This window comes from Syngnathus leptorhynchus, chromosome 1 (genome assembly GCF_054491065.1).
Source record: "Syngnathus leptorhynchus isolate UIUO chromosome 1, UIUO_Slep, whole genome shotgun sequence".
NCBI lineage: Eukaryota > Metazoa > Chordata > Actinopteri > Syngnathiformes > Syngnathidae > Syngnathus > Syngnathus leptorhynchus.
This window is the reverse complement of record NC_141195.1, coordinates 23,401,218-23,424,167: the sequence shown is the minus strand read 5'-3', so window position 1 is coordinate 23,424,167 and position 22,950 is coordinate 23,401,218. Positions and strand designations below refer to the sequence as shown.

Genomic DNA, 22,950 nt, shown 5'->3' with positions numbered 1-22,950 from the left:
GCTACGTTGAAATAGCACGATTCCTTTGTCAGAATTAACCTCAACAAGTCAAACTCGTTCCTTCCCCTCATAATATTGTGCTTCTCACACAATTATTAATTAGAGTTAAATAGCAGAAGCTGATTTGCCTGGTTTGCGCGCCTTAAACACACATAACGCTCCTAAAATTGCTGGTTTAAAAACATCCCAACTCGGGTTAAACATTGGACCGACCCAGGAAGTAGAGTTTCGGTTGTTTTGCAAAACAGAAAATATATATTGTACAGAAAATGGGTTGTTTTTATGCAAAACAATCCAGGAGGCTTGGTGAAATTGACCAAATTGCGTTGTTTTTGACCCAGCATATTTAAGGTTGCCTAGCAAAAAAAATTGTTCCAAAACAATATATATTTAAAAAAATTAAACAACATAACAATTTTAAACAATATAAACAATTTTTATTCATATATATTGAACATGGCATTTAAAGGCGTGTGTGTGTGTGTGTGTGTGTGTGTGTGTGTGTGTGTGTGTGTGTGTGTGTGTGTGTGTGTGTGTGTGTGTGTGTGTGTGTGTGTGTGTGCGCGTGTGCTTTTGTGTTGTATTTTCCAGCCTCTAAATGTTTAAATATGCAAGATTCCGATAATCAAAACAGAACGCAATTGATTTTGATGATTACGTTTTTTTTATATATATATTTGTAGATCTCCGTCTACACTCTACATTTCAATACAGTCGCAAAAAGATACACAACAACTATCACAAAAATACAAACAAGACAAACAAATGTTTGCAGATGTTTCAAACCTGTACAAAATACTCCACCTGCAACTTGAAACACGGACGTTTTTTCAAGTATTCTCACTTTGGAGCGCCACGACGCATCCAAATTGTACTTTCATCATTTCCCTAATAAAAAAAAAAGTGTTTTTTTTTAAGTGTCGATGTTGAAATTGCTTCGTTAATGTTGAAATCGCTTTGTCTTTCTTGCTTTCTTAAAAAAAATGACCAGGACACTCATTTGCGTAGAAAAATAACCTGCATGAGTCATTCCGTCAATGGGGTTCGCAAATGATACATTTCACGAGGTGCAGATCTTGTTAACTGCGTGGTTGCTGTTCATATCGTGGTCAAGCGCGGACATTATTGCTCCTTTCTGTCGCTTTTCTCCTTGTTCATTTTCTTCATCTTCATCCGCCGGTTCTGGAACCAGATTTTGACCTGCCTCTCGGTCAGGTTGAGGACGCGGGCCACCTCATAGCGGCGGTCCCTGGTGAGGTACATATTGAACAAAAATTCCTTCTCCAGTTCCAGAGTCTGGTACTTGGTGTACGGGCAGCGCTTTTTTCTGGTTGAGCGAGCGTGGATCCAATTTGCCACCGGGTTATCTGGAATCAAAACACAGCAAATGAAAAAGCAACGTCCAAACCTGCGCATGCACGGCCAGTCATGACGTATATGACGCCATGTAGTCCCCAAAGCGACCGATTTGCTTTCTATGCAGAGCCCCTAACTTGTGAAGAACATCGTAAAATACTCAATGCGCTTGTATAGTCACTTTATTGGCCCATAAAGTGGGCCCAGTTCAAGCCTGTACAGGTCCTCGGCCAAACTCGGCCAAAGACGTTCCTCAAATTTCATGGATCTATTCCGAGAATTAGAGCAACAAACTGTAAAAACACGAATCAGTTTTTTTTGTTGTTGGTTTTTTTTGGGGGGGGGGGGTTGACTGCTGAGCCGCACTAAAATGGCTGAAAGTAACACGGCCGTGCGATTGTTGATCTGAATGTGTTCGTTGTCCGAAATCCTGAATAAATTTGCGATTGGATGATTTTTCTGCACCAAAATTCATTGTACTCCTTTCTGCGGTTGCATGAGGCATGTTTACAACCCCGTCAGGTTTTTATAGCCCCAGTATTATTAGCCCGGTAGCGTTTGTCTTTTATAGTTCCTAAAACTACACATGCCTGCCTGCCTGCCTGCAGGAGAAAGGGGGCCAGTGTATCATTTCACTTTACGGACAATGTTGTTCAAAGCAGGGGGGCAAAAAATAAAGAGAAGCTAGTAAAAAAAAGAGCTTGAACTTACTGGGGTCGAGCTCGGGTTTCTCGTCTTTCTGCCTGCCCGCAGCCAGCAGCTCCGATTCGGGCGACGGGAGGCTCTGCAGCGTCTTGTCCCGCACCTCCGACGATGAGCAGTAAATATAATCCGTGTAGGTCCGCCCGGTGTTCGCCAGGCAGTCGGCGGCGGCTCTGTGCTCCGAGAAAGCGTCGGGCTTCAAGGCATAGTGCCTGCCGTGCCCCGGGTAGCCGTGAAACGACACCGCGCCCGAGATGGGCTCCAGCCACGAGCGCACGTAGCGCGAGTCCGCTGCTGCGCCCAAGTGAGCCTGGTGGCCGTACGGATGATGGTAGACCTGCACCGACGACTGCGAGGGCGCCCATGAGCTGGGGAACACGGCCGGTTTGGCGGCGAAGCTACACGACGGAAAGTCGCCTGAGCAATCCGCGACCTGCAGGGACGAGGGACGTGCGGGGCCGGAAGGGTGCGAGGCGGGTGCGGAGAAGCGAGCAGCCGCCGCCGCAGCCGCCGTAGCCGCTGCCGCTGCCGCTGCGTGCAGGACCTCGTCGCTGTCATGGCTGATCAGGGAGTCCACGTAATAATTACTAATGGGCCCCGTGGTCGACATGTCGAAGCTTCCCGGACTCGTTTACATGCATCCGATTATTATATGGCCTGTATGCGTACTTTTTTTTTTTATCTGCCCATAGAACAATCACGGCAGGTAATTATTTCTCCGAGCTCCGCTACCTCCCATTGGCTGCTCTTGTGTCACGTGACTGTATTTACCCACCAAAAATTTGCACGGTGGATCAATGCGCCACTTGCCGTGGGACAACCTTGCGCTTAAAACGGACTAAAGAAGTTTTCCGAACGGACGCTTTCGTGTAAACTAGCGACTATTCCAACTGCTGTGGGTTGCTGAGGCTTTTTTTCTTGAAGTGCGGGGACTAAAACATGGCGTGCAGTGCTCAAGGAGGATTTTTTGTGCAGACGCAGTGCAGATACATACGCACACTGCGGATGAAGCTGAGCTTGGCACTATTTGACGGTGTCATCAATCTCTGCCCGGCTCAAAAATCCACCACCGCAGTGAATAATATTGCAAGTTGAACATGTGAAAGCGCCTCTCTTTAGCCGCTCGTTATCGGCAGTTAGGCCTATGACACTGTTTATTGTTTATCTGTTGTTGTTTTTTTACAAGGAGGGCGGTGTTGACAGGAGACAAAGAGAGGAATTGTGACGGCGGACATCGGGATGCGCAAAATCAAGTTAGCGCTGTTTTCAAAAGGATCCAAGGACATTTCCTAAAATGGGGATCAGGGGAGACTGCAGTGGTGAAGAGAAAGAGGGTCTCGACATTGTTGACAGGCAGCCCACTAGCGCGGCCATGTTCCACATAGTGGCCGTTCATGTTTTAATGCCTGCCAATAAATTTTAACGACGACCATTTGATTGTTGATAAACGTGTCGTTAATAAGCCAGCATCCAAGTCCCGAGCTTGACATCAAAACCGACGAGACTATTTTGTGGCATGCACGCACACGCGAGCACACTCACACACATACACTCATCCACACAAGTACACACACGCACTCACAAAGGCCGTGGACATTGCAGTTCCAAAAGAAGGGGCAAAGAAAAGAAATGAAGATGAAGAAGACGAAAAATGTTGTCCTGCCCATCAAAGGCTCTTGTGGCCGTGTCGTCAATTTGACGGCTTTATCCCGCAATAGTGTCACTTAGCAGGACATGAAACAAGATTGGACCGGTAAGCTAACGCGCTGCAATGCAGGCTGCAATTAGAATAACGGTGTCATTAAGTTTAATTTTAACTTTCACTCTCAAGCCGCAATATCTGATTGCAGACGATCTGGGATTATTCGGTGCATGCGTGCGTGGAGGGAAGGAAGGCTCAGCGTTGAACCCCAAAAGATTTTTCTCGGGCAATATGCAGTTAATTAATTGGGGATGGGGAGTGGCTTTAAATATCAAGTTTGGATTTTATTTTTAGCTAAACACTTGTGCACATGCGCCATTCAGATTTTAATTCAGTTGAGGATTCAATTATGTCGCATCTTCACAAAAATGAAACGTGTGATCGAATAAAGTACAATTTGGAATGATGCAAGATGAAAAGGAGGGAATATGATCAACAATTGTATTTCCAGAGCAATTTCAAACCACAACATGGTAAAACAAAAACAACAAATTAATAACAAAACTGTAAAAAAAAAACTTAAAAACCATAAGCAAGTCCCGCTCTGAGTCAAAAAATTAATAATGCGTTTTAAGATGACTTTTAAAGATGAGCAGCGAGGGAACTTGGCTAGCATTTATCGGAAAAAGAATAAAATATTCACTGCGTTATGTAGCAACCACGGAATCTTTTGCGCGCGCGCGTGTATGAGTGTCTGTGTGCGTGTGCGCGCATTTTATAGAGTTCAGATTCAAGCATGAAATGTAAAAGGCCAGACAACATTTCTGCTGAGCGTACAGGTGAAGTCAAATGTTTCACCAGATGTCTACGCTCTAAATTTCCTTTAACTTCAATAAGATCGTTTCAAAGTTTTTTTTTCTTTTTTTGGAAGTGGGGAGGTGGGCGAGGGTTGGGCAGGTTGAAGGTCTACGTCTGTTTATTCTGCTGCTGCCATTAAACCTCAGTGGAAAGTGATGCGATACTTGAGCCTCTTTTTTTTTTGTCCTTAATTTAAATCACACATCGATATTGATGATGATGCACTTTTTGGTTTTTCTGCAATGAAATCATTTACTTCCTATTACCAGCGGTCATTTTATGCTGTAAACGAGCGGATGATATTTCATATTCCAATTTGCTGCACAAGGCACAAAAGCTTCGATTACAAACAAGATGAAATGTTCGTCATCCAACGTCCAAATGAGAGAAAACAACGAGACAATGCAACGAATCTGCAATCTCTCGGCTAATGCAAATATAAGGTATAGCCTCAAACAACTGCAGTGCGCAAGAACCTAAATAGTGCGTGCACGCACGCGCGAAACCATCATGCATATTCATCCGTATCAGCAGCATTTTGTCATTCATTTCCTCCCTTCATGGAAAGAGTACAGAAGATTGGCCTCAATTGGATTCAATCGACTTGTTCGCAGCAGTGTGTGTTATCGGGTGCATTCTCATTGCCACACGAAATGTTTTCATGTTGAAATCATTTGCAGTCGTGTTCAAGTTGAGTAGGTGCTTGTTTAATAAACAAGGCTGCTTGTTGCTCGTTTTGGCGCGGAACGTGAGAAAGCCACCGATGGTATTGTCCTGCTCGTTCTACGAGAAAAATTATTATTATTATCATTATTATCATTATTGTTATTATTGTTATTATTATTATCATCATTTTATTATTAGCATTATTATCATTAGAGCACATGCAAGCGGACCCAAGTCCTCAAATGATAGTTTGGACTAAAGAGAGGGACTCATTTATGAGCGTCACGTGAAGATAATATTTGTAGGGTTTTCGTTTGGGGGTCAGAAGGAACTCGTCAAGTGCAAGCCCCAAACACTAATAGACTGACCAGTCACTGCTTTGTCGCTAATTCAGAAAGTCAATCTTGATGATGATATTAGCATTAGGCAAACCACTCGCGTCCAAATCAAAATATGGTTGAAACAATCAGAAAAATAAAGTTACTAATACATTTCGATTATTCACCGAGATTTCATATTCACAATTAATCCTTTAATTTCTTGAGTGGTGTTTTTTTTTTTTTTTTTTTTTCAATAAAGTTACGAATAAATTTCCATTATTCACTGAGATTATATATTCACAATTAACGCTTTAATTTTTGAGTGGTATTTTTTTTTCATTTATTATTGTCAGGCTCGAGTAGCCATAAGTAGAAGTGAAGTTTGTAAGTAAGTAAGTAAGTAAGTAAGTGAGTGAGTGAGTGAGTGAGTGAGTGAGTGAGTGAGTGAGTGAGTGAGTAAGTAAATAAATAAATAAGTCTGTCAAATTTGAGTCTGCCTGTCTGTCTGCCTGTTTGTTTGTTTGTCTGTCTGCTTGTCTGCCTGTCTGCTTGTCTGCCTGTCTGTCAGTCCATCTCCCTGTCTGTTAGATCTGTGAACGAGTGCGCTGAATTCGGCTGCAATGTTTAGACGCGTTGTCCATTTTGCGTGTTTTCAGCAAATGTGCGTTAGTTGCGCATCATATTGTGTTGTTGCCGTCCGTCACACGGTCACACCTCGGCCGTATCTCGAGGAAGAAGTAAACGTCCGAGGGGCTTGGCTTCCTGTCTGCGCGCCACTACAAAATGAAAAGAAAGGGCTGCTTTATGTTTATATGGTTTTAGGGCGACCTGTTTGCACGCCGTAAAAGTCTTTGTGAGTGTTGCATTCCACGAGAAGACGCCCGCCCATTAAGCCGAGTGAATGTAAGTGACTTTGGATTCCAGACTGCATGTCCCTCAGCTTGCAGGAACTTTGCTTCCAGCACAGGAGGGGATGAGAACAGATAGTAAACACGGCGGCCAGCGTGATTGTGCTATCAACACGATGCCATAATATGAGGGTTTATTACAGTTGGGTAAAATAAAAATGGTTCTTTCTGTAAACTATTTGGCACGCTCGGCCTGGCCTCATGTGTAAACACTTTTCCTATTTTGTGTAAAATAGTTTGCAAGAAGAAATGGTGCTCATGTGATGAGTAGCAGGCTTTATCAATGAAGTGTATTGTGTACTAAAATAACTGCTTTGGATGAACAATTTGACCAGTATTGTGTATCATAAGGAAAAATCTCCAGAAAAATGTTCAATGATTGTCTTACTTTTATCTAGAATTTTCTTATTTTAGCACCCTCGGCTATACATTGTATTTCAATTAGCTAACTGCATCTTTTCATATCCATCAATCAAATTGTATTAATATAGCCCTTTACAATAACCAACTGGTACCAAAAGTGCTTTATAGCTAAAAACAACAATAGCAATTGAAAAGTGCTAATAAGAAAAGTGAAAAAATTAATTTCATACATATTTTGAAATATATGAAAAGTAAAATACATATATATTTCTTTTTTTTTTTTACATGGAGATTTGGAAAGGGAAAGATGCTGAACGACTGTCAGGAGTTTAACACGAGCGTGTTGACGGCCAAGTCCTTCAAATGGGGGAACAAGCCCACAGTTGCAATTCTGCGTGACTTCTGCCACCAATATTACGCTGACATGAGAAAAGCCTCAGACAGATTATTGATTTGGAACGTCCAGCCGTCCGTGCAGCCAAGCGTGCATCCGTCCATCAATGGCGGATGCTTTTTGTTTACAACTTGTCTCTCTCTACTACGTGCAACAAAGCGGCAGCAAGGGAAGCAATTGTCTCCGCACACACACGCGCGCACTCACACCCACACACCCACCCACACACTCGATATTCCTTCCTCACTTGCATTTTGCAATGGTGCCCTTGATGAAGACGAACTGACGTAATCAAGGCAGTTTCTTGTTGCCGAGTCAGGAAGCCAACCCCAACAACATGAAACTACCTAAACCACGCTTCAGCTGCGTGATAAAAATCCACGAGGGGGAACACGGCAGTGGCACAGAGACAAAGGCGACAGAGCACACGAGGCTGCAGACAACCGGGCCGGCCCGCCCGCTGGCCAGGCTACTTTCCTCGCTCATGCATCCCAACAGCAGACAAGGGTCCAGGGCGTAGCAGGAGTAGCAGCAGCAGCAGCAGCTACCTTGCTTTCCGCATGACACACACACATCAGCCGCCATGCAGTCACTCGCGAGCGTGCACGCTCAATCTTCCTGCTCGCCAGCACGCACACACACACACACACACACGTTCGTCCATCATCGTCAAGCTGTCAGACAGCCAACACCCGCCGAGAGAAGAATCGCACGCTTCCAAAAGTGGACGTGACAGCAGTTCCATCAAACACGCATAGCACCAATATCAGCAAAAGAAAAGCGTCCTACCTTCACTTGCTCCCATCCACGTGCTCTCCTTGATGGATGCTTGGAGGAGGGATGAATGTCTGGAGGAATGAATGGAAGCGCTTCCCTCGCACTGTCTGTCTCTCTGTCCGTGCGCGTGGCGCGTCTCCTCCATCTTTTTTGTTTTTCCATCTTTCTTTCCCGTGCAGGTTTCTCCGTGTATGGCGGCAGGCTCCAAATAGGCTTTGTGCACTTTGCAGCCGCCTTGCGTGTGCGGCTTCGTCCTCCTCTTACTCCTCCTCCGCGCGCGCGCACACCTTTTAAAGCGCATCTTTACGGCTGCGCCACATTATATTTGCAGATCATAAAATCCACCCCCAACGCTTTCCGGGGAGAGGCTGACATTAGATTTTTATGACCTTGACTTACTGTGGTCACCTGGATAATATTTAAATCAAGGTTATAGTCTCTCGCTTGTATTAAAAGTGGCCTGAAGCTCTGGGTACCACGAGTTCTTTCTTTCTTGCTTGCTTTCTTACTTTCTTGCTCTCTTTCTTTCTTGCTCTCATACTTTTCACATGGGACAAGTTGACTGCAAGTTGGCTTCGCCGTGAAGTGACGTAGCACCGTGGGCATCTCGCGCACGTGCACAGCTGGACGCGTGCTTGTCGTCCACACTCAAAGTCATCTTCCGGGTTTGGATCGGATATCCAAAAGTGAGTCATTTGCTGCTATGGACAGTTTGTTCTAAGGTGCGCCTCAGTCTGTGCTCAAATGAAGTTGATGAATGGTCGGTCTAATGTTTACAGTTGTCGTGTGTGTGTGTGTGTGTGTGTGTGTGTGTGTGTGTGTGTGTGTGTGTGTGTGTGTGCCTACGTGCGCGTGCGTGCATGCGTGCGTGCGCTTTAGACGTAGTGATAGACAGCGCCATGCTCCCTATGGCGGCTCTCCCTGCTCAGTTTCTTGAGCTTCATGCGTCGGTTCTGGAACCAAATCTTGACCTGTCTGTCGGTCAGGTTGATACTCCGGCTGATCTCCAGGCGGCGCTCGCGAGACAGATACATGTTGAACAAGAACTCCTTCTCCAGCTCCAGTGTCTGGTGCTTGGTGTAAGGACAGCGCTTCTTGCGGCCGCTTTTGGCCTTCAACCAGCTCCCGCTTGTCTTCTCCGACGAAACGTCTGCACACGCACATGCGGACATAAATACATAAAGTCGGTCAGACTGTCTTATCTGAATTCATTGTTGGCTTTCAAAGAATGTTATTTCAATCAAATATGGGAAAGGGGAAAAAGACGCTCTACTCTTTTTCTCTCTCAATCCATGCAGCTGCATTTCTAAAAACAAACGAGAGAGAGCGCCCTCATTTTCTAAAAATTTTCTTTAGAGAAATCTCATTAGGTTGGGGTGCAGAAAATAGCAATAGCATGCAGCGAAATTAGAATAATGCTTTAGACCTAAATCTCACATTGTTGTCAATAGGCTGTGGATCTAAACGCGTAGCTGTTGAAAACAATGAAGAGAGCGCCATGTTTTTTTCCATTCTTGGTGCCATTAAAGCGTCTCAAATGACTGACCCAAAAGACAACATGACCTAAGAACTTGGATCAAGACAGACTGGAAATGCCTTTACCGTGCAGCTCTTCAATTCAACTTCAATAAACTTGTCTTTCAGTCATCAATATTTTGCTCAAAACAAATGTACCTTTAGTTTTACTATACAACCTTAAAACTGTTGGGTTAAAAATTGGACCCAGGAAGTCGGAATTGACCCATTTCATTGGCCCAATTTTCAACCCAAATTGGGTTGTTTTGACCCAGCAGTTTTAAGTTTTAGTCATCTAGAGTTGGTCAGGGGGGTTCTCTTCATTTTTTTCATGCTATACATATTATTATTATTTACTTTGTATATTATTATTATTATTATTATTATTATTATTATTATTATTGATCCCGTACAAATGCTGGTGAGAAACCATTTCAATTGGCGTAAAAAATCAAACCACTCAGGATGATGTGTCCAATCGACCCAACTTCCTGGGGTGTTTTGCCCAAATCAACAACAACAACAAAAATGTACAAAGGAACGCAAAGACATCACATCATATCATATCATATATTATATTATATCTAGTGTTGTTGTTGCTGCTGTTGAGTCCCAGGACAGGAGTGTCTCCACTAATATTCAAGGTAATGAAATGTGCTCATAGCTGGAAATGGGCTCTCATTTTGACAAGCGAACATAGCTCCTGTTCCAATGAGCCCTGTTTTGAGTGTAATTGCATCAAATTACGACGAAGCACGTAAGCGCCTTCCTTTATTGTGGTTACTTTACTGTCGATGTTGGACCTCAGACTCCCATAAAGGTTTACGACTTTGCTGCACTTGAGCCAGACATCTTGTGCAAGGCTTCCCTATTCTAAAAAATAAAAAATAAAAAAAATCGCACAAATGTGGCTTTACTAAAACAAGACATTTTAGGAAAAAAGAGAAGGCGTGAAGGCAGCATTCGCACTGGACGGGTAACTTAACATTCTATAAACACGCACGGACGCACGCACGAACACACACAGCGGAAGTTAAAAATAATTACTGTGGACAGTTACCACCAAAACATTAACACTATTGAGCGAGCAGACAACACACACATTCACACACACACACAATGGCACACACACACGCACACGCCACACGCGAAAGCAGCAGAATGGAAAAATTCGTATCGCATTGCACACTCGAATTCAACAGGCGCATATTGACAAAAATAACAAACTCATCGAAGAAAGTTAAATAGGAAATATTCTTTTCTGCCACGCAGTTAAATTGCGACAATTGCAGTCAAATTAGGACAATTGCAAAGAGACAAAAATGAAGGTTGACTTGAAATGCCTAGTTTATTGTCAAGCGGAAAAGAAACAAATACGCGATGTGGCCGTAGTGCCATATGCAGAGTAAACGCATTGAGTCAATCTTCCTGGCATTCTTGAGAGCTGTTGGCCATGGCTTTTTTTCTTAATTCAAACAATGCGCCGTCATTTTTGTAGTTGGTCTCACAATTAATGTTAACCGCACAATTTCTCGACGATGATGAAAACTTAAAAGTAGCGGGCGAATGAGAGAGCGTGTGTGTGTGTGTGTGTGTGTGTGTGTGTGTGTGTGTGTGTGTGTGTGCGTAAGTGCGTGCATGCGTAAGTGCGTGCATGCGTAAGTGCGTGCATGCGTAAGTGCATGCATGCGTAAGTGCCCTTCTGCCGTTGTCACGTGAATGTAAAGGTGTTAAAGTCCCAAACTGCAGCTGGGTGAGGCTTAAGTCAGCATTATTGGGCTATTTCGCCCTCGATCGGGGTGGGGGTGGGGTTGAGGTTGATTCCAGTCAAATGGGGCTGTACCTTTGAATTGGACATCCGAGTCATCCGAGCAGCTGTCAGTTTTGGCCTTCTGCAGAGCGCCCTGAGCGTCGTCTTCCACCTGACCGGCTTCCCTCGTGCCGGTTTCGGCCAAGTGAGCGAACGAAAATCCCGAGGGGGGCGTCCGCTCGTCCGGCCGAAGCCGCCCCTCGGCGTCGTACACCTGGTAGGAGCCGCTCGCCTCCGGGCGGCAGCTATTGTCCCCCAGCCGGATGTAGACGGCCGCCTCTGAGGAGTCTTTGCTCTTATTGCCGCCACAAAACGCCTCCTCTTTGACGTGGCACGGTTGTAAAGCCGGGGCAACAGGTTGCGAGTCCCCTCCGGACTTGGAGCCCGGGCTCCAAGCGGCCATTTGCGCGGCCAGGTAGGGCCCATCGTGGAAGCTGGCGAGCGGGAGGCCATCCGCCGGGAGTCCATCTGCGGCAGACTTGGAGAGCGAAGACGGGGCCGCCTTGGCCTGCGGGTTTCTCCCACCGCAGTAGCCGTAGTCTGCGGCGGCGTGGACGAACATCCCGGGCCCGCCGGAGTAAGCGTCACTCTTGTACGATGACGAGCCTCCCATCAAGGAATCCAGCAGGAAGTTGCCAGCCGCAGTGTTATTGGGACATGTCATTTTCCTCGCTCGCTCGCGCTCTCTCTCTTTCTCTCCCTCTCTCTCCAGCCCCACTAGCGGACCCTCCCGACACAATAAGGACAGTGGGATGCTGACATCTTTTGGGGAGGAGGGGGGCGCAAAAAATATATCAGCAACATAATTATGGATGCTTGGAGACGTGGTCATGTGACTTTCAAGACCAATAGCGGCGTGGAAGTGGACTTGATGCTCCAGACTGCCGTGACGTAAGCGCGGTCAAGTTGGGAAGGGTGAGGTGTCTTGCGTGGAGCAAGAGCGACACCCAGTGGTCGTCTGCGGAACGGCATGGCACGGCGAGGCCTTAGCTTGGCGAACAAAGGGGGGTTTATTCAGGCTTCCTCGAGCTCGAAACATTTGCGCAGCAACTTAGTGGCTCGCGCCCCTCCGCCATTTCTCGGCATTCAAGTTCAAAATGAGCTTTCTTGCCGAAACATAATGCGTGCTTTCAAAGGACAAGTGGACGGGAAAGAGTCTGACGGACGCGACTCATGCTTGGTTAGTTAGTTTCTTTCTTTGTTTGTTAGTTGTGTCACACGGCGAGGTAAGGTGGGATTTAACAGAGAATACGCAATATTTCTTTTCTGCAGGCAAGCTTTCTCAAAATGACAAAACACAACGAGAAGAATTTCAACTATCTTGGCCTACACTTATTATGTACGTAGAGGCGGGTGCTCGTGTTATGTATTCACCACACCCTTAAGATTGCGGGGTTAAAAAATGGGACCGACCAAGGACTTTGGGTTGATTTTGCAAAAACAACAACAACAAAAAAGCATTTTTTTGGGCGGTTGTTTCGTTCATTAAAAGAAAACAACCCAGGGAAGTTAGGGTCGGTCCAATTTTTTAACGCATATTGGTTTGTTTTTCACCTATCACTTTTAAGAGTGTACTTATCCGAATATATCATTTCTATTTTGCATGTAGCACCAAAATACATTGATAATGATCAGTTAATTTTATCGTCTATACATTGATGAGGTGTTGTTTTTTTTTTTTTTTTTTTTTTTTTACAACGTGAATTCGTGAACTCGACTTTGCCGTTTGACAAACAAACGAGTAAATGATGGGCTGGGTCAGGTATAGCACTGCATTCATGTTGTTATTATTATTACTATTATTATTATTATTATTAATGTTATTATTATTATTATTATTATTATCATGATTGATCTTTAGTATTCAAGTAACACATTTGCTAAATTTGTTGTAGCTTGTTTCGTTGTTGACATATTTTACAACCTCATAAATAATTCACAAAACACATGAAATGATTGCGCCATAGTTATGTGCACTCGTATTATTTTTGTTGAGCAATGTGCTTTCAATTTGGCGTCTATTAGACCTTTGAGTAAGCTATTTACTGGGGAGCCGCCTGTGAATTCGACATAAACAAGTCAACAAACAAACAAACAAACAAACAAACAAACAAACAAACAAACAAACAAACAAAAACACGCAGAGAAACAAATACACGAAAAATCATCGACGCGCGTTAGACTGCATCATCTGTTGCTTTCTTTGGTTTGACTCGAAGTGACAAAACAGTTTTGAGCGATTTGTCGAGCATAAGCGTGTGTGTTGTGTGTCGACTCGGTTTGAATTGGACTCCCCGCTGCTCGTCGTTTCATGCGTGCAGCATGTTGAACAATGTGGTTAGCGCATGACAAGATGCACGCAGCTCGACCGGCGTTGACTACAGTAACACACAACACGCTGTTTGCTGCCAAACAGTTCCGTCATCGAGTTTCAATACAATTCTCCACCTTTTTTTTCCACGAATACAATTACAACAAAGTCGCAGGAAGCGTTCAAACGAGTTGCACCAGATTAACAAAAGAAAGGAATCCTAGAAATCCACGAGAGGCACCATGCAGACTGAAGAAACCTGAAGGACAACATGAATTTATTTCTTCATATTTTTTCATTCACATTGACGCGCGTTGCATGCAGTTAAATGTGATCGTTGTGAAATAAACCAAAGAAACATCGTACAAAATGCAAGTGTCTGTTTTCTTATTTTCTCATGAGTGTGCAAACAAAAAGCTATGCAAACAGCTTATTTTGAGTTAAGACACAACCCTCAAACACGCACGCACGCACACGCACACGCACACACTTAAGGGCTCGTCTACTCTAATTAAAATTAAATAAGAAGAAAATTAAGAATTGCTTAAGTTAAGAAAAGGCTGATCCTGAAATGTAACACGTGATGGTCAAGTTGTATGACACGAGACACTGCCCATGCACACTCAAGTGTGTGTGATGTAATTCATTGAGAGGCAGCCATTTTTTTTTTCTACAGCAAAAACATTCCTATACTCACAGTGTGCTCAGGCACATGCAGACAAGGAACGATGACGTCATACACTTACGATGGATGTCGAAAGAGCGAGACCCGAAAGGAGTAAAGATATTTGTGCACCAAATAGGACAAATTCATTTCAGAATTTGAGAAGATATGAATAAGATTGTACCATCCAGGTTGGTTTTATTTATAATGTGATTAAAGTTGATGTTTAAGTCATTTTAAAGCAGAATAAAAGACATACACACTTGAGTTAGAAAATGGACCGAGCCAGGATTTTGCTTAAAGCAACCCATTTTTTGGTGCGTGTGTCTGTGTGCCCTGCGACTGGCGGGCGTCCAGTTCAGGGTGTACTGGCCGCCTGTTGCCCGATGTGTACTTTGCTAAATCACCCATAAGACGGCCCATGGACCCAGGAAGTTATGTCAGATTGAATAAACCAATTTTTTTTTTTTTTTTTTGTACAAAGCAACCTAACACATTGAGCAAAAAAATAGTCCAAAATTGGGTCAAATCAACTCAACTTTCTGGGTTGGTCCAATTTTGAACAATAAGGGAAGACGTTGTCATATGCAACATTTTGATTTCTATAAATCCCTCCACGGTTTTAAATTTTCAAATGATCACTTCAACAACACTAATAGAAAATCACAATTTCCCATTAGCCTAATGATTAGCTTGTGTATGTACACATACATATAAATATATGTATTTTTGAGGGAATTATTTTCAAGTTAGGTTTTTAGTTTATTTAGGCAGAGGTTATACAAAATCCCCCAAAATTCGAGTAGTGTTTTATTTTAATGTATAGCCATATAAATGAAAGTGCCAAAACATTAGCTGGGCTCAGACCTTTGACAATTTTCATCCACCAGCAGTTAAATAAAATTTTCACAATGAATCTCAATTTGAAAAGCGTATTGCCACGGCCATGGCTTCAATGTCATTCTGTTTGTTCTATTTTTAAAATACAAATGAATATATTACTACCATGACTACTACTACTATGACTACTACGATTACTACGACAACTACTACTACTACTGATAATAATAACAATAATATTTATTATTATTGTTATAATAATAATCATCACATTGTTTTTATCATATTTGCTTTTTTTTGCCTTGGTTTGGCTGCAGTCGGAAGTAACAGACTTTCACAATAAAAGAAATAATAAGAGCCGAGTTAATGCGAGCTAAAAAGAATTATTGTTATTTAAAAAAGTGTGACTTAATGCAAAATGAATGCGTTAAATTGCCCAGTCCTGTATATATATACACACATACATATTTGTGTGTGTGAAACCTTCAACTTGCGAGGTCATTGAAGACTTTTTCAAATGAACTAAAACGTACATTTGGCTATGTCAAGTTTCCTTTATGCTTACGAAAGTTCAGCGTGCTTGCTTAGCAGTCAATGTCGCCTTGCAAAAATGAAAGGAGCAAATCATATTAAAGACAATTAACATGACTCCTACTTCAAAAATAGTTATTTTCACGTTTTCAGAGATTTTCTTAAGGGAAAAAAAAACATGAAAACAATTGCGTGTTCTGCACGCAGGTCTTTAAATGGCAATGAATAAATTATGTTTTTTTTCCCTAATTTAGTCAAATGAAAATGACTTGTCTGGTCACATGCCCGTCAGCAGCGATCCTCTTCTATGAGGCTATAAAAGAGTCGGATGCAATAAAAGGAGCTTCATTTTATATTGCTATACAAACAGCCCTCATTTACATTTGGTGAGACTGTCGCGTCTCCTTTGCAGGTTTTCCTCTCGGGTTATTTGCTGCTGCCCGCAGAGGTGCGTTTCAGTTCATCAGGTGCTCTCCATTGCACAAGGCCCTGTACGCACATTCTGGCGGACGCTGTAAATTTGCACGCAGCAGCATAGAGGGCACACAGCACACGTTTCCTCGCACCAATCCAATTGGCAAAGATATTTAGAGGCGCAGCTCGGCTAGCCAGCAGCAAAATAGTGCCATCGGCCCGCTACTTGCACATTTGTGCGACAAACATGCTATGAGACGCACCGTTCAACACTCAATGCAAATATTGCTGCATAATACCGGTCTCCGGGCTACCAAGTGGAAGGCTGCATGTCCTGACCTACACTAATGAGACTCAAAATCATTCAAGGTGCCCAAAAAAAACATCTACAAAGTGAGAAAATAATTTGTCGTCTTTATTTCCTTCTTAAACGTGCACAAACACACAGACACATATATTATTATTATTATTTTCGTAGTAAACTTGACCTCACGGGATTTAAATTATCTTCAAGTTTCTACATATGTTTTTGCTAAGTTTTCATTCGAAATCACAAACGGGGCCCAAACAACACCAGTAAGATGTTATTTAATTTATTTTAGATCATAAATATTGAGCAAAGTAAAAGAAACTTTTTTTTTTTTACAGCGGTGTGGGTTGCACTTGTAAAACAGATTGGCGGTTGCCTCGTCTCAGTTTTATGATTTTCTTTTGCGAGAAACTTTGAAGGTTTAATCTCCTATATAAAAACACACGCGGTCATTTGCCTCCCGCCACAACACGAAGAGCACACACACACACACACACACACACAAACACACACACTCACACACACGCACAACCACGCACAACCACAGTGACATTCCGCCCTTCCGTCAGGTCGCAAAGTCCAAGTGAGGAGTCATTTTGCTCAACTCTGACGTCACCGTCCACATCAGGAAACACATCCCGTGGGGGGGAAAGAAAACAGAGCGGGTGGGGTGAGTTGGGGAGGGGGGGTGCCCCCGTGTGGTAAAGAGAGGCAACACTACGAGCAGGATCAACAAATGATCCAGGGCCAAGGTTGGAGGGAGTGGCCGGGTGGAGGGGGGTTGCCCTGCAGCCTTGATCTCTGTTGGTGTGTGCTTTTGACACAATAACCCCCACCCGAGCCCCCGCCCCCACCCTACGCGCTTCACTTGCATTCTGACTAGATTATGCGCATCGGGGCTGCTCTTGACTGTTGGGGAAAAAAAAAAAAAATTGAGAAAAAAAAGAAAAGAAAAAATGCCCAATTGGGAGCAGGAAGTGAAGAGGTCACGTGGACACAACAAGCCCCGCCCCGGAATAATACAAAGCTTGACCACTGTTAACCAAAAGTCAATCGTATTCATGCAGAATTAAACACTTAACCGTGCATGTAAGATACAGATAATAGAACAGATTGTTACAGCAGCAATCAAACACACGCCCCCCCCCCACACACACACACACACTCATACATCCACCACCACCACGCGCGCAGAAAAACGCACACACACACTCAGGACCACGCTGCGATGTGTGTTTGAAGTCTTGTCTCTTCCAAGCCGAGCGTGAAGAGAAAGTCTCCCACGTCACAAGCACAATCAAGACTATTTACTGCACAATGTCCGAAAGTAGGGCACGTACATTACCTGCTGTAGTTTGGAAAGCGAGGGGTCAAAGTTGAAGCCTGCACACATTCCACCTTCTGTTCCCACTCATTCTCATTGGCCGGCTTATCCACGCACGCGCACACACAACACACTCACATCCGGGCTGAGGGAAGGAGGGACGGAGGGAGGGCGCTTGTGAGAGTCGGGGGTCCTTGATTCTGCTTTATTGCAGCGGGTTAAAGGTGAAGGCCTTGACATTATTGAAGTTCAAAGACTAGATTTTATTCTAAAATGTTCTCCAGTGCACATCACGTGCATGCAAAAAAAAATCCGACATGACATGTTCACTAGCTGGGTGTCTTTTGCAGGACACCCTTCAAGTGCTGGGAGCGAACTACTTAAGTCAACGTGAGGCAACTTTGGAAATATTTTTTTTTTGTGTATGTATGTATATATGTATATATATATATATATATATATATATATATATATATATATATATATATATATATATATATATATATATATATATATATATATATATATATATATATATATATATATATATATATATATATATATATATATATGAGAGAGAGAGAGAGAGAGAGAGAGAGAGAGAGAGGGTCCGGCAAAATTATTTGACACATTTGTAGGTTTAATAAAATGCAAATAAGTAAAAGAAACAAAATGATTTTTTTTATTTTTGAAAGGTACACATCATGCCATTTAGACTAAAATAACATTATTCAAAAAGTAAACGAAAATGAAATGAAAAAACAAAACGGCATTATATGTATTTTTCGAAAATGAAAAAAAACTATATATCTTCACATTCGCAACAGAAAGCGCTTGGCGGCCAGTGCGACCCCCCTCGGACACGCAGCCTTGCATGTTGACTATTTACTGCGGAAGAGAACGCCTTTTCGGCCAGAACAGAAGGTGCAATTAAGAGAAAGAGAGAAAAAAATAGCCATTTAGTGCCTGCGTCTTTATGGCAGTGTCTAGACTGGACAACAAGAGTGGGGCTTCCATTTAGTGGCCACTAAAAGAGCTTATCATCGCGCCCTCTGTCTCTCCAGTTTTGCTTGAAAGCAGCGTTGCTCTTTTGAAAGCACGACTGGAAATAGCCTGCAAACAAAGTCGAGCCCAAACGGATCCGCACTTCAACGCGAGCACGGCACAGCGAGGCGTCTGGAGAGAAATGGCGCACTCGAGACATTCAGATGCTATTTTGGGCTCAAACGCATGCATGCAGGAGCAGAAGAAGCACAAGAAAAATCCTCACCCATTTTGCCTCTATGCTTGGACTTTATTTCATATAGCTATTATAGTATTATTGATACACACTGCCCCCCACCATGGAATCCAAAGCACCAAATAATTTAACGAGTACTGGTATTAAAGCTGTTCAAGGAGAAAGTGGAGTGAAGAATTGCAGACTTATTTACAAGTGCATTTGCTCGTGTGTGTGTGTGAGTGTGTGTGTGTGTGTGTGTGTGTGTGTGTGTGTGTGTGTGTGTATGCGTGTGTGTGTGTGTGTGTGTGTGTGTGTGTGTGTGTGTGTGTGTGTGTGTGTGTGTGTGTGTTTCACAGATTGGACGTCACATTTGTCATCGCTTCTTGGAAAAAAAAATAGCCTTAGATATTCTCCGGCTGGGACGTAATTCTAATGAGATGCTATATACACAAACCAGAGGGGAGAGCCGGAAAACATTCAAATGATTATATTTTGTTAAACAAATAATTATTTGTGCACATTAGAATTTAACATAAATGAAACTTTCAAGAACAGCATAGTTGATTTTTTTTTTTAATTATTATCGGCCTTTTTTTCTGAGAACCAGCTAGAAATACACCGCCACCCGTGCGCAGTAAGAAAACGGCAACTTTTATTTTTCATTATGAATGTTTTTGAACCCCACGCAGGTCTAGAAAAAAATAAGCCCACATTGGCGAAAGATGGTGGGCGCCCCCTCGGAGGATTTTTGGGAAGGCCACGCTTGCAATTGTTCGACGCGAGTGGACAAGATGGCGGGCCTCTTTCGCTGCCACTGACCGAGACTGTGACCGCTGCAGGCGGGCAGGCAGCAGGAGCAGGGGCGCTTCACAACAAGGGATTGCCCGAAAAATACTGCAGGCGATCCCTGCTTAGCTTCTTCTCCTTCATTCGTCTGTTCTGAAACCAAATTTTCACCTGGCGGTCAGTGAGGTTTAACATGCGGGAAAGTTGAAGACGCTTCTCCTTGTTGATGTAAACGTTAAAGAAGAATTCTCGCTCCAATTCGCGGATTTGGAACTTGGAGTAGGGACACCTCTTCTTCCTTGTGCGCGGGGTGCCTGCAAAAAATAAATATATTTTTTAAATAATAATGCCCTTATTTCACAATATACATTCGCGGAGATGGGGGGGGGGGGAGATTGCCAAAATTAATGAGCTGAAACAAGGCTTGCAAAAAAATAATAATACTAATCCTAATAATGTAAATAAAGTCAGATAGCCGTGCGCGTGGCACCAGCGCAATGGAGACCAGGAGCGTAAAATATGCCAACCGTTTGGAGTAAATAAGAGCAAGTGACAGCATCTAAGCACGTGTTTATCTCTTTTAAATTGACGAGAGCAAAAAAGCATTTCGCTGCATTATGTGCCCTCGCATTCCTCTGGAGCCGAACTCAACAATTTACACACTCTTGGCACCGTGTTGAAATGCATTTGGCCACATTTGCAATAGCCTTTGCGCACCTCCCAGGACCGATAAGTTCTTATCAAACAGGTAACTGGGGAACATGCAATAGTCTTTTCTGTTAATTGTTTTTTTCCCTTCAAATATAAAGATGCATTTCAAATAAATAAAAAAACATGGCTACTGTGTGTGTGGGCATTATTTTGCACTAACATACAACTTTATTTTCTTTTGCTTATTTGTCCTAATAGCCGTTTCCTGCAGTCCAAGTGTCAGCTAGTCACTTGTGTTAGATCAGCAAGCATGCGTGCGTTTGTGTGTGTGTGTGTGTGTGTGTGTGTGTGAGTGTGTGTGTGGAGCACAGCAGCCTGGACGTGCATGCAGGGCGGCCAAAAGCCATGCAGTGTTTTCAAAAAGACATTTCACAAGACGCCAACAGCAATGTTCTGCCCAATTGGGTTTTACACATGTACGGTGGGCACAAGAAGAAGAAAGAAAATCCCTTCATAAAACGCCCAATGCAAGTTCACGATCAAAGTTACCATTTGTCACAATAGCGCTGTCTCTTTATAAAAAATAAAAAAAAATCACAGAGCCTCTCAGCACGGAGTGTGTATAACATGGTCATTTTTTGAAGAGGCTCAGCATCGTAAAAATTGTTCTCATTGCAAGAAAGAGCTTTTGTGGGCTTATAATAAAATCCTTTTGAATGCTTATAAAAGTGCACATAAAACGAGAGCGACAAAACAGCGGGCTAGTTCCCTTCACCTCTTCCCCCATTTTACAGCTTCTACGTACTGGAGTGGCTGCTTTTGGAGCCGCCGCTGGCTTCCTTAGTGGCCGCAGAGGACGACGTGCAAGAGCCCGAGTTGGTGTGCTCCTCGTCGGCGTCGGCGTCGTCTTCCGCGTCCGCGTCTGCGTCTGCGTCTTTGTCCTGCTCGGTGGCGGATTGCGGCTGCTCTTGCTGTCGCCGCTGCTGGGGGTCGCCACCACCGCCGCCGCCGCCCGGCAGCTTCCCCACTAGCTCGGCCTTTTGTAAACAGCTGGCGTCCGTCTGATTGTCCGTGCTGCTGCAGTAGGCCGTCTCGAAGAAGCGGTCGAAGCCCTGCGGAAGGACGCTGTTCTTGCCCACGCCGGAGTAGAAGCCCGCCGACGGGTGGTTGGAACCCGGATGGTGGTGGTGATGATGGTGGTGGTGCGCGTGGTGTTGGCTGTAGGCGCTCTCGCTTTTCAGGAGCATGTCCGTCATGGTGGAAGGCGGGAGGCAGTCCCTATGCACCAGCTCCTCTCCCGCTGCCGAGTAGCACGACGCGTAGTTGCCGCGGTGGTGCCATTTGCCGGCCGGCTCGTGCAGCCCGTAGGACACCTCGCGAACCGGCGGTGGCGGCGGTGGCGGCACTTGCGAGAGGTTCCCGGAGTACGGGTAGCTGAGCTGGCGCGACGGGGCCTGGGGCAGGAAGGACGACACGGCGGAGAACTCGGGCACGTAGTAGGTGCAGCTGGGCAGGTAGAGATTGGACGCGCAACCCGTCCTCTCCCCAAAGTCGGAAGTGCGCTCCTTGCGTGTCTGCGAGCAGAAGTTGCTCAGGTTGACCGAGTTAAACATCTTTCGCGCTCCGTCGATAAAGATGTTTTGGATGCGAGCTGCAGCACTACACAAAAATTGGGGAAGGCGAGATGACGCGCAATCCGTCTAAGTCGCCGGGCGGACACGTGATCGAAAGTAGATATTGTCATATATCAATTTGGAAGAGTTGCATGTAGGAGTGGTTGGGCTTGCTACATCCAGGGGGTTGGGGTGTGTGCGTGCATGCCTGCCTGCTTGCCTGCGTGCCTGCGTGCGTGAGTGCGTGCGTGCGTGCGTGTGTAGACGGTGTGTGTGTGTGTGTGTGTGTACGTTGGGGTGGGGGGGTGATCAAACCAATCATTCTCATATACAAGCACCAAAATCAGGACCGGCATGCGCGTATATGATTTGCCTTGACACGAGGAGACTTTGTGCGCATATGTTGATGTTTACGGAAAGGCCGGCGCGCTCTCGGACAGGTAACAAGGCTCCACGCACTCTTCTCGTCATGATCACTCTTGTTCAGATTCTTGTTATGATTGCACCCAAGGACCGTGGTCATCTCCTGTAACGTTTCCTGCACATGACATTTTATCCACAGCATTATTGACACTGACATTTACACACAGGAAGAGAAGTTACGCCTTTGGAAAGTGGTTGCAAACTGCATGAGGGAGGGAGGGGGGTACTGGGCAAGCCGTGTCCGACAACAATTCCATAACATCAGAAATGTGCTCAAGCATGCTTGTATTTAAAAAAAAAAACTTTATGATCTTAGCTATTATTTTAATTTATTGTTTTTTTGTGTGTGTGTGTGCAGGTGAGAGTATCGCAGTCAGAACCATTTTGACGCCGATCTGCTTTTTGATTGCCATGCATGTTAATTTCTAGATTGGTAGCCACGCAAGCTATAGCCTGTTGCGCCAGCGTCGACACTAAACACAGGTGCGGATAGGGACTTTGGCGCAACATATTCCGTCCTAATAAAGGCCATTTTAGGGGAGGGGGGGGG

The 22,950-nt window shown here is 44.2% G+C and overlaps 4 protein-coding genes across 4 annotated transcripts in view; all 4 read right to left on the bottom strand.

The window, feature by feature from the left end:
- LOC147062804 (homeobox protein Hox-C4-like) overlaps window positions 1-8,148 on the bottom strand; it is a 37,831-nt gene extending 29,683 nt beyond the window's left edge. The window contains exon 1 of the mRNA XM_085929259.1: window positions 7,999-8,148. The gene's annotated coding sequence lies outside the window, so the exon portion shown is untranslated. The remainder of the gene's footprint in view (window positions 1-7,998) is intronic.
- Window positions 548-2,856, bottom strand: hoxc9a (homeobox C9a). Its single transcript, XM_085929272.1, has 2 exons — window positions 2,068-2,856; window positions 548-1,367 (listed from the first exon to the last, which is right to left on the bottom strand). The coding sequence occupies exons 1-2, from the start codon at window positions 2,666-2,668 to the stop codon at window positions 1,123-1,125; spliced, it is 846 nt and encodes a 281-aa protein (XP_085785398.1). The 5' UTR covers window positions 2,669-2,856; the 3' UTR covers window positions 548-1,122.
- A 672-nt stretch (window positions 8,149-8,820) lies between the features above and the next one.
- On the bottom strand, window positions 8,821-11,991 carry hoxc10a (homeobox C10a). The gene is made up of 2 exons (XM_085929337.1): window positions 11,345-11,991; window positions 8,821-9,136 (listed from the first exon to the last, which is right to left on the bottom strand). Exons 1-2 carry the CDS (start codon window positions 11,973-11,975, stop codon window positions 8,862-8,864), a joined length of 906 nt encoding a protein of 301 aa, XP_085785463.1. The 5' UTR covers window positions 11,976-11,991; the 3' UTR covers window positions 8,821-8,861.
- A 7,215-nt stretch (window positions 11,992-19,206) lies between these two features.
- hoxc11a (homeobox C11a) lies at window positions 19,207-21,977 on the bottom strand. The gene is made up of 2 exons (XM_085914145.1): window positions 21,170-21,977; window positions 19,207-20,027 (listed from the first exon to the last, which is right to left on the bottom strand). Exons 1-2 carry the CDS (start codon window positions 21,975-21,977, stop codon window positions 19,795-19,797), a joined length of 1,041 nt encoding a protein of 346 aa, XP_085770271.1. The 3' UTR covers window positions 19,207-19,794.
- Between the last annotated feature and the right edge of the window lie 973 nt (window positions 21,978-22,950).

Excerpts from the sequence above, each read along its gene's own strand:
- hoxc9a (XM_085929272.1), bottom strand. The coding sequence starts at position 2,668 with ATGTCGACCACGGGGCCCATTAGTAATTATTACGTGGACTCCCTGATC. Across the intron at positions 1,368-2,067 it reads GAAACCCGAGCTCGACCCCA|ATAACCCGGTGGCAAATTGG; the intron begins GTAAGTTCAAGC and ends TTTTGATTCCAG.
- hoxc10a (XM_085929337.1), bottom strand. The coding sequence starts at position 11,975 with ATGACATGTCCCAATAACACTGCGGCTGGCAACTTCCTGCTGGATTCC. Across the intron at positions 9,137-11,344 it reads CTCGGATGTCCAATTCAAAG|ACGTTTCGTCGGAGAAGACA; the intron begins GTACAGCCCCAT and ends GTGCGTGTGCAG.
- hoxc11a (XM_085914145.1), bottom strand. The coding sequence starts at position 21,977 with ATGTTTAACTCGGTCAACCTGAGCAACTTCTGCTCGCAGACACGCAAG. Across the intron at positions 20,028-21,169 it reads CTCCAAAAGCAGCCACTCCA|GCACCCCGCGCACAAGGAAG; the intron begins GTACGTAGAAGC and ends TATTTTTTGCAG.